The sequence below is a fragment of the Phyllobates terribilis genome, unplaced genomic scaffold (genome assembly GCF_046119375.1).
Source record: "Phyllobates terribilis strain yellow unplaced genomic scaffold, ASM4611937v1 Scaffold_7__3_contigs__length_470593459, whole genome shotgun sequence".
NCBI lineage: Eukaryota > Metazoa > Chordata > Amphibia > Anura > Dendrobatidae > Phyllobates > Phyllobates terribilis.
The window spans coordinates 259161413-259172398 of NW_027362767.1; the positions used below are offsets into that span (position 1 = coordinate 259161413).

The 10986-nt window shown below is 45.7% G+C and overlaps 1 protein-coding gene across 1 annotated transcript; it reads right to left on the bottom strand.

The window, feature by feature from the left end:
* Positions 1 to 59: 59 nt before the first annotated feature.
* Positions 60 to 6401, bottom strand: LRRC26 (leucine rich repeat containing 26). The gene is made up of 2 exons (XM_073640486.1): positions 5511 to 6401; positions 60 to 2574 (listed from the first exon to the last, which is right to left on the bottom strand). The coding sequence occupies exons 1-2, from the start codon at positions 6121 to 6123 to the stop codon at positions 2267 to 2269; spliced, it is 921 nt and encodes a 306-aa protein (XP_073496587.1). The 5' UTR covers positions 6124 to 6401; the 3' UTR covers positions 60 to 2266.
* Positions 6402 to 10986: the final 4585 nt, after the last annotated feature.

A 10986-nucleotide genomic window follows, 5' to 3' on the forward strand; every position in this document is an offset into this window, starting at 1 on the left:
GTATACTCAATGTGAAAATTATTTAAAGGAGATTTATAAATAAAAGTTCTTGAAAAATATAAGTTTTCATGTATTTAATTCCTCTGATTTTTTTTTTTTTTACATCCTGGAATATGGGAGGATTCAGCCTGAAAGATACAGAAGTCTTCTTCCATCGCCATTTTCCTCTTGCCAGTCCCCCTCTGTTTTCGGCTGAGTTAGTTTGGATTGGTTTTGGCTGAAGGTTGGGGTATAGTTTGCTTGGTCACAATTACACACGCATAGAAGCAGTTTTGGATTGTGGTCCCATGGTCCTAACAGAGTCCATCAAGGCAGAATATGTGTTTGTCCACCCATAAATACAGCCCCGCTCCATTTGTACAGACTCCAGCCCACACCATTCATATAAACCTCCCGAGAAAACTATATAGACCCCACACAACAATTCAGCATCAGATCAGGCCAACCTAAGTGTGCCTGCACAATGCATGTGACTCGCCCCCTGGGCCGCGGGGCACTCGGAGCCAGGCAATAGGGAGACGATGGGGGTAGTAGTGGCAACCCGGTCCGTGGCTCAGGGTGTTCAGACCAGTGGTAGTCCCTTTATAAGTTTTAAGTGATGTCCGACTACACCACCCATGGATTGAGGTCAGGGTTAACCACCGCTGCAGTGCAGACTGCTGGGGCTGATAGTGTGTGCAGCTGAGACTGTATAACTCCCCACGGGAGGAGTGTAACCCCAGGGCAGTGCAGTGGATGGTGGGGGTGATGGTGAGGAGAGTCCCGGTACCATTAGTGCTGGAGGAGCAAGGAACACACAAACAATGTACTGCAGTCCAATGCCTTTTACTCACAGTTCATATGCTCCGGGTCACTTCTGCACAGGCAATGACCGCCCAAGCCGTGCTGCGTCCACCAGGTGAGGGGCTCAGTCTACCCCCAGGCAATTCATTAGCATGGCACAGAACCCCCTTTTATCCTTTCTCTGGCCTGCCTCACCAGTGACCAACTTTTGTCCAGCTGCCGCGGATCTGCGCGGGTAAACGTGGGCCCCGTTCCCCGCTGTCCTTTATGGTGCCTTTCTAGCAGGTTTGATGAGGTGTCGCACCAATAAATGATCACGACGTCAAGTCTTTGGCTGAGGGTAGTTTCTCCTCCATCAACTTGGGATCCGGTACCCTTAATCTGCCTGACCCTTCACCCTGTATTCTCATGGGTTCTTAGGGTCCCTTCCACCTTCTTGTTTCTGAGCCCTTCTGTTTCTCTCTCTCTCTTCTCCTTCTTTCCTGTTCCTTCTCTTCTCAGGCCCCGGCCTTTTCTCTAGGCCTGCCTCTGAGCAGAGCTCCTACAGAGCCTCTGCTCCGAGCTCCTACAGAGCCTCTGCTCCCTGTCTTCTCTGACTGAACTCCCTCTGACCGAACTGACCCTGATCTAAGATGGTGCCCACCTTTTATACCTCCCTCTAGAACATGAGCTCAGGTGACCAGCAACCAATGGGCTCCTGTCTACGCTCAGGAACCGTCCCCTCCTGCTCCTACATCACTGGGTTTTCCTCCCCCCTCCCCACTCCAGCCAGGGACATGGTCTGTCGTGCCTGCATTACTGTCTAATGGGAGCACCGTTGAACTGTCCCTCGGAAATGGGGTGTGTGTGCTGTATGCAGCTACCTGAGCCCTGGTCCATACTCCATCCTTACCCGGGAGTGGAATATCACACCTCAGGCAGAGGTGCAATACCCCTGTAGCGGCCAAACCCTCGGGGCGCTACACATGCTTTATGGACCAGGGTTGTGCCTGGTGATGCAGCATCATCCTGGCCCTGCGTCATGGTTTCTGCAGCACCCCCTACTGGTCGATTTCGGCTTTACTCAAAATACCTGGCAACTCTTCTATAGGTATAAAAGGTCTTTTCTTTTTATTGGCACCTGCCAGACATTCTGGGAAAGTAGGAAATTGTGTCCCAAAGTCATCTATAAATGAGGTTCTTCTGATGGACCTGTTTGGTCCGGAGAGTGGATGACTGTATTTTCTAGTACGCTGCCGGGCCAGTCCAACCCTCCATTGAGCAGTCAAAGCCCTTTTCCAAATTGTAGTGGAGACAAAATGGATGTCTACTGTGTAATACATATAATATATTTTTGGATTGCAATATGTGACAGAGGGGGTCATAGAAGAGGAGATTATGATGTTGAAAATACCGTAATATATTGCCTTATTTTGTAACTGAAGGGTTCCGGAAAAAAAAATTTAACAAGAAAAGACTTGGGCAGGTTAGGTCACCACTTTCTCTATATACGACATACTGGTATGTGCTGGCCGTTGGTTACGCTCTCCCGCTTCCTGACTGCCTTCCTCCTATACACATGTGGTTTTCTCTTGGTCTTTAGTAACAACCGTTCATAGGAAACAATGAGTGACCCAGTTGCCAGGCAAAGGACGATGCTGCTCAGGAAAAGCGCCATGCCAATTAACAGGAAATATAGGTATTCATACAGTGTGAAGAAGTGCTGGCAGTGGTCAAAAGAATCCCTCTCAATTTCCAGGATTGGATACTGGTTCAGATATTTTGGGACCCCACATAAAGTTCGTTCTTTCTCTGAAAGACAAACAAAAAAACTAAAATTAAAAAAACAAAAACAAAAAACTATTTTGTAGAGGCGTACCTGATAAAACTATGGTCCTTCCACCCTTAATCCCCACAACAATTTAAAGCTACTTCTGGTTCACATCTTAGTCCAATAGATCTGGGAACTGTCCTGATTTTTCAGTATTGTAACTTGTAGGGCTGTGGAGTTGGAGTCGTGGAGTTGGTGTCCATTTTGGTGGAGTTGGAATCGGTAAAAAAAATGGACCGACTCCAACTTCTAAAATATTTAATAAATTGGGTACAGTAGTTCAATGCAGTATGAGCTGTAAATGTTTTCATAAGAATTTGGGAAAGTTATGAAATGTCCTATAAATGTCTGTTCTGTTCCTGATCTAGGGATCTCGGCGTTTAGTTGAGATGAATCTGTGCTGCACTTTATGTACACGCTCAGTAGTGAGGCCGGGCTGTGGAGTCAGGAGTTAAGGAAATCGAGGAGTCGGAGGTTTGGCTTACTGACTCCACAGGCCTGGTAACTTGCCTTCTCATGGGTGGTTCTTCTTCATTCACATTCTCCCAGCACTATGAGTGCAAGAACTTCCTTTCCTTCAATTCCCAGTCTAAGTTGCTCCTAGCAAAGTCCAATTGCTTACCTGCCCTAATCTAAAAGTCGCCTTTCTGTTATACATGTATGTAAATAGCTCTCAAAGTCCCCCAGGAAACCCTCTACTACTTCTTGTAGAGACAAAGACCCACCCCACATTTCCTGTACAAAGACCAGCCCCCTCTTCTTGTACCAACAAAGAAGCTCAGCCACTTCATGTAGAGTAAAAAGGCCTGCCCACATTTCCTGTAAGCAGACAAAAACCCACCTCCACTTCCTGTAGAGACAAAAACCCACTTCCTGCAGAGAGAAAAAAATGCCCTTAACTTCTGTAATCTGTCTTGGTGACTCTACTACTAGAGATCGCCTACATTTGACAACAAGGAATTTACAGCGCCCCATTGTAGTGTTTATTGTAGGTCGGATCCCACCAATCTTCACCTATCCTGTGGAAGGTCATACATTTTTATTACCAGAATACACATTTAAAATGAGGTGCTGCTTGATGGTTTTAGCCAAATGATCATCTTTTAGGGCTGTGAACATAAGCTCACCTCAATCACAACATTTAGTAGGTGCCCTACTTGGGGTTTGTCAAGTACTTAGAATACAGTAGTCTTATCTAGAGAATGGTATATTACATCTTTGTGAGCTGGATCCAGTCTCACAAATAATGTAAAGTCTTCCACTCAATTATTGAACAAGAAGCCATCCTAAAAAAGACATGAAAAGAAAAAAAAAAGACGACGTTGAAGCTGGTAGTAGGAAGCGCTAGGATGTCAAAATGAGGGGCAAACAGTCCATGAGCTAAAATTAAAAAGTAAGCCAAAGCAGCTCTCCAGTAACCCCAAAAGGGGTGAAATGTGGAGAATGCAACAGGTAAAAGCTGGTGATAGAAAGCGCTAAGGCAGATAAAATTCAGCAATTGCTACCTTTATTGAAGTCCTTGTAAAAACACAACACGTTTCGACGGCATACGAGACGTCGAAGCGCGTTGTGTTTTTACAAGGTAGCAATTGCTGAATTTTATATGCCTTAGCGCTTTCTATCACCAGCTTTTATGTAGCACCCTGAGGATTCGGCTGCTACAGGGGTATTGCACCTCAACCCAGAGGTGTGATATTCCACTCCCGGGTAAGGATGGAGTGTGGAACTGAGCTAGTAGGCTGCATGCACTACACACATCCCATTTCCGGGGAACAGACCGATGGTACTCCCACTAGAGAAATGTGCAGGTACGACAGTGTCTGTCCTTGGCTGGAGTGGGAGGGGGGTGGAACATCCCAGTAGTGTAGGGGCAGATAGGGGGAGCAGCCTGGGTAAAGCTAGGAGCTCATTGGGTGCTGGTCACCTGGGCTCACACATAGAGGGGGTATATAAGGTGGGCACCATCTTAGATCAGGGTCAGTCTGTGAGACGTCAGTCAGTCAGCCACAGTCAGTCAGTCAGACAGTCTGTCTGAGAGCCTGAGAAGCAGAGCAGAGGAGAAGAGAGAGAGACCCAGAGGCGCAGAGGGGACCCCAAGAGCCCATAAGAGAGCTAATAGGGTGAAGGGTCGGCAAAAGGGTACCGGATCCCAAGCTGGCAGAGGCTACAGCACACCTTAGTCAGGAACCGGAGGTCGTGGGCAGGATCTGCCACGATCACCCACTAAATCCACCCGGAAGGCAGACCAAGAATAGGGTCAGGGAGCCCAGAGGAGGCTTGACCAACAAGAGGCCCGAGGGAGCCGGACTTAGGTGGATCCCTGGTGGGAACGGCCAGAAGAAGGGAGAGACAGAAAGGAGCTCAGGACAACACTCCGGAGTTGCCTGGGAGTTGACCGAGTCCAGGACCTGGTGGACGCAGCACGGCTTGGGTGGTCACTGCTGTACACAGTGACCCGAGCAACACCAGTAAGTAAAACCCTGGAACTGCATTTTATGTCTCTGAGTCTCCTTGCTGCACCTTCACAACCACCATCCTCCACGGCTGACCCCCTGAGGCTATACCCCTCCCGTTGGGGGTTATACTACCTAAGCTGCACACACATCACCAGCCTCAGTGGACCCTGCTGCAGCGGCGGCCTTTTGACCGCAAATCAACGGGTGGCGTAGTCGACACAAAGAACTCTAATAACATCTGTAGGACTGCCACACACTGAGTTTGACACCCTGGGCACGGACCGGGTCACAGCCACTCGGAGACTACAACCCCCATCTGATCCGGCTCCGGGTATCCCTAACAGCACTGGCCCAGGGGGCGCGTCATTTACATGTTGCATTATCCTAAAAAAGGCGGTCTCTATAACTTTGCCTTAATATACCCTTTCCTGTAGGACAAATTATCTTAAGTAGACTCTTACCATAAATTTTCTCTGCGTTTTCTATCATCCAAGACAAAAGATACTGAATCTGACAGGTGCATACCCAGGGGTTTCCATCCAATCTTAGCTGTGTTAAGGCTGGTAGATTATATAAAATGTCCACCCTCATGCCAGTCAGGGCGTTGTTGTGTATATAAAGAGCAGTAAGATTTCCGAGGGTCTCCACAACATTCCCAGACAGCCAGGAGATCCTGTTGTTCCCCAAGTTTAAGGTTTTTAGACTGGATAATGGCTTGAAAACCTCTGGTTTTAGGATGGCTAACTGGTTGCTGCTGAGATCCAAGTAGCTAAGGTTTTGAAGGTTCATGAAGGCTTGAGAATCAATGGAGAATATTAGGTTATTCTGTAGCTCTAGGCGATTAAGGTGTGGACAATTATGAAATGATAACATCTTAAGGGCAGTGAGCTTGTTATAGGCGAGGAGAATGGTATGAGTGTCCTCATTCAGATCCTCTGGAGTGAAATAGAGACCTCTTCCATAGCAGTCTACAACTCCTGGAGAACAGCTGCAGATATCTGGACATCTGGAGGTCAGTAGGCTGTCCAAACACAATAGAGTCATGAGGATGATGATCTTCAGCAATCCCTTCATATCGGCAATCAATCTTCGGTCAATCTTCAAAAAACATACAAGATCCCCAAAACTGTCTGCAAAATACTGATCTCCTCCATTTCATGGCTGCATACTGTTCTGCCCAGATTTCCTTAAAATCGTCTTACAAGTTTAAAACCGAAAACTTCCTCCAAACTTGTGCTAATTTCTTAAGTAAATGACGGGTCACATGAGCTGTACAAATATTAACCGGGATTAATGTAAGGTTATGTGGCAGCCGAGTTCTTGCTCATTGTTCTCCTATTGAAAGGGATAATTAACTCCACCCAACAGGATAGAGAAAAAAATATTTCTCACCCAGAAAGGGCAGAACATAGGAGAGTAGGGAGGTGGACGGACGAACCGGCAAAATTTTAATTGTTTAAATTACTATACATACCTTCGATTCAGACCACGACTTATTTAGAGGTAGGTGGGGGGATCCCAAGCAGATGACCCCTATGACGCTCACATACTAAAGTAGCTATTTCTCCTGACTTTCCCCCATACAGATACTTGCTTATCTGTGACATGCATGCATGCGTTCTCCATGGGCAGAGGTGAATAAAGCACTGGACATCACACTCACTCTTTGTTCTGCCATGATCCGCTGGTAGGAAGAGCCTGACATGTATTCCCCTCCTCTCCCCCCGTGATGGGCGACTAAATGATGATGCCATGGAGTTCAGCCAGGTCTCATGACTAATTTTTCAGCACCAGCTTTGATGCCATCACTTTATAACGTAGTTGGGTTTTGCCTCTGATAATGACAGTTTAGCCGAAATAAGTGTTGGGACTGTTTTTCCATACTTAGTGTTGCCCCACCCATTGTGAAGGTAAACAGCAATTAAAGGGGCTTGGTTGCAGGTCATTTTTAAGATTGGGGTCTGACCTCTAGACAAAGACAAAAACCTGATTTAAAGAGAACCTGTCATTTCCTATCTACTATCTAAACTACCCCTATTGTGTTGTTAGTGATACAATGTGCATCACTAACACACTTTTTTCATTAAAATCGGCTTTAATATAATGAGTAAAAGCTACTTTATAAAGTTATATCCTACCTTCTCATTCAGTCATAGGGGTGTGATCCTCTCTTTTAGTCATCGTTTGGCGCTGCCCACGCATTTGAATTGTCCATGCTCCTGGCTAGCGCTGATGTAGGTATGGGTCATTTGCGCAGTATTTGTCATCCGCAGCCGCGCATTGCATCTCTGGGACCCTTTAAACAACAGGTCATTTTCAGATGACACATTCCCTTTAATTTAGGAGAATTTAATGAAGCAGAAAATGAAATTACTTTTAATCAATGCAGAAATCATCAGCATTGCAGTAGCAATGAATGTAAAACACAATGTGAAATGAACCTACTGGAACCCTGCCCGGATTTTAACAGCCGAGTCGTTGGTAAACACAACCCCTGGCATCCCATGTGTAGATTCCCTGGGAAATATAGAGTTTAATAATCAGTAAATACTTGTGGTTTTCAGGCCTGAGACGGGGATTTCAATTCTAAACATGTTTGGGTGAATAAGATTGACAACTTGAAATGTTTTGTGGTGTTCGTATTGCCAGCTTGCTATAGAACAAGGCGCTAATCAAATACCAGCATTGTGACCTGTAGGGGCGTTCTACAAGGCGAACGATTCTCTAACATAATATTATGAGAATGTTTGTCTTACAAGTAGGAAAATATCCAATACCAGGTACAAAGAAAGTAAAAGATATTGCCCTTTAAGTCACGATTACTAACAAGGTATTTTAGCACAGGTCATGTAACGCAGACATGTCCTTGGGGAGATGGGGCCCAGCCGTGGTTTATCCAACTCACTTTGTAATTGGGCAGCAAGAACCCATGCAGAACTCCCCTCTGCAATACTGGCAATCATGTAGGAGGGATTAGGATGGGGTTCACATTCGAAGGCCAATTTGCTAACCTTGAAATAAGAGTTTTACTACTTCCTGGGATTTAAATGACATAATTAATTCTATTACCCAAACACTGACCTGTTTACAAAACTTTATTCCTATTCTTCTGACACTTTAACAAGGTGGTTAGTATAAGCTACTGGGTGATCAAATAGGAGCCAAAAGGAAATTAAGTATATGCCCTGTTCACACAATGCCTTAGCCTTCCATCAGCTATATGCAGTATAACACAAAAGTGAGTACACTCTTCACATTTTTGTAAGCATTTTATTATGTATTTTTATAAGACAACACTGAAGATATGACACTTTGACACAATGTAAAGTAGTCAGTGTACAGCTTGTGTAACAGTGTAAATTTGTTGTGCCCTCTAAATAACTCAACACACAGACATTAATGTAATAGAGGAGAACAAGCGTTTATGCTACTAATAAAATATCAAATTTGATTTATTTCACATTAAAAAGTAGAACAAAAGAGAACATATATCAATAATGACAAAAGCAAGTGGGCACACTTGCCGTTACAGTGAAAAGATCCCTGAAAAATAGGTCCAGAAATGCTGCCAAGATGCAAAAATAAGTGCATACAAAAAGAGGACGTGCTGCCTGGTTTTAAGCAATGGGTACTTACCTTTTCTTATTTAATTAAGCATTGCAAATAGAGTGTTATTTGTACTTCTTTCTTAAATGATACAGATGCATGTGACGCACCCCTGGGCCTGTGTCGCGCAGCGTTGCGCACGCGGGAGCTTACCCGGAGCCGGATCTGTTGAGGGTAGTAGTCTCGTGGCGGTGACCCGGTCCGTGCCCAGGGAGTCAGACTAAGTGGCGCTGTATTAGCGGTAGATGTTGGACGACTACGCCACCCATTGAATGCAGCTATGGAGCTGCCGCTGCAGGGCAGACCGCTGAGGCCGGTGGTAGGATTGTGCAGCGTGATAGTATAACCCCCAACGGGAGGGGTATGGCCTCAGGGCAGCCGACGTGGACGATGGGGGTAGCAGGAACCACTCGGAGACGGTACGGTGTAGTTCAGGGTCTTTACTGGTGACAAAGATAGACCCTCCCGGAGTACTGGCTAGCGATTGGGGCCTGGTCAGTCCTTGAGCAGATGGGATCTCCCCTGGCCAGGCGGAGTTGTAGGCCTCCCAAACTAACTGTACTCTTCTGGCTACCTTGCTAGAGGCGGGTAAAAGTAGCCCACGTCCCTGAGTGTGCCGTGTGGTGCTCACCCGTATGGCCGGTGACTCGGGGCCTTCTAGTAGCTTCCGCTCCACGACGGCGGTGCTGGTCCCATGCGTGTGACCGTGCCTTCGGGTTTCTTGGCCAGAGGACCTGGAATCCCCTGCCTGACGGATTCTGCTGCTGGGTAGGAGTTAGTCCCCACAGCCTCGGACTCCGGGTCCGGTAAGAAATCTTCTCAGTCAGGGCGAGCTCTGCAGCTGCCAGCCCCTGACTCCTTGTAACACTGCTCCCACAGAGCTCCTGATGTTCTGTTCCTATATTTGCTTCTTTTCTCTGTCTCTACTTCTTCTCTACTCACTAACCCTGCCTCAGCCCCAGTTTTATATAGGGGAAGTCCTTCCCCTCCCAGGACTGGGCAGGAGGTGTGGCATGCATAGGATTCCTGACCAAGAGACCTCCCACCTGCTCTTAGACATAACATTGCTGTTACTGTGGAAACCAGACCCCTGGGGTGCCACACATGTCTTTACCTCTTTGCAATAGGCAGCTAATTATCAGTGTCTTGCTTTGAATATCGCTGGATAATACAGGGAATATCCTTCATTATATTACTATTGGTTATACACATAAATGCCATTGCTTTATGATGGGACATGCATCAATCATGTCATATAATTATTAGATTATTCTCTTTTTTTGCATGCACTTATTATTCCATCTTGGCAGCATTTCTGGCCTTATTTTTCCAGGATCTTTTGCATCTGTCATTATTTATATACAGTTGTGCTGAAAAGTTTACATACCCGGCAGAATTTTTCCTTTCTTCGCCTTGTTTCAGAGAATATGAATGATAACAAAAAAACTTTTTCTCCACTCATGGTTATTGGTTGGGTGAAGACATTTATTGTCAAACTACTTTCTCTTTTTAAATCTTAATGACAACCAAAAACATCCAAATGACCCCGATCAAAAGTTCCCATACCCCAGCTCTTAATACCGTGTATTGCCCCCTCTAACATCAGTGACAGCTTGAAGTCTTTTGTGGTAGTTGTGGATGAGGTTCTTTAATTTCTCAGATGGTAAAGCTGCCCATTCTCTCTTGTTCTTTCTTGTTATACTTTTTAATGTAAAATCAATAAAATGTGATATTTTACTAGTAGCATGGACTCTTGTTGTCCTCTATTACATATCTTATTGTGCTTCTACAAATATATAGCTACTACAAATGATTGATCAATATATAAAACTGGAATATTTTAGAAACACAGCCATTAAAGTCTAAACCACTGGCAACAAAAGTGACTACAGCCCTAAGTGTAAATGGCCAAATTGTCAATATCATGTGTGCCCACCATTATTTTCAAGCGCTGCCTTAACTCTCTTGGGCATGGAGTTCACTAGAGCTTCACAGGTTGCCACTGGAATCCTCCTCCACTCCTCCATGACGACATCACGGAGCTGGTAGATGTTAGAGACCTTGCGCTCCTCCACCTTTCATTTGAAGACGCCCCACAAATGCTCAATAGGGTTTAGGTCTGGAGACATGCTTGGCCAGTCCATCACCTTTACCCTCAGTTTCTTTAACAAGGCAGTGGTCATCTTGGAGGTGTGTTTGGGGTTGTTATCATGTTGGAATATTGCCCTGCGGCCCAGTTTGAGAAGGGAGGGGATCATGCTCTGCTTCAGTATGTAACAGTACATGTTGGCATTAATGGTTCCCTCAATGAACCGTAGCTCCCCACATCCG

Bases quoted from the DNA above. Each gene is read 5' to 3' on its own strand.
- LRRC26 (XM_073640486.1), bottom strand. From the start codon at position 6,123: ATGAAGGGATTGCTGAAGATCATCATCCTCATGACTCTATTGTGTTTG. The intron at 2,575-5,510 runs GTAAGAGTCTAC...TTTGTCTTTCAG, and splicing joins AAACGCAGAGAAAATTTATG to AGAAAGAACGAACTTTATGT.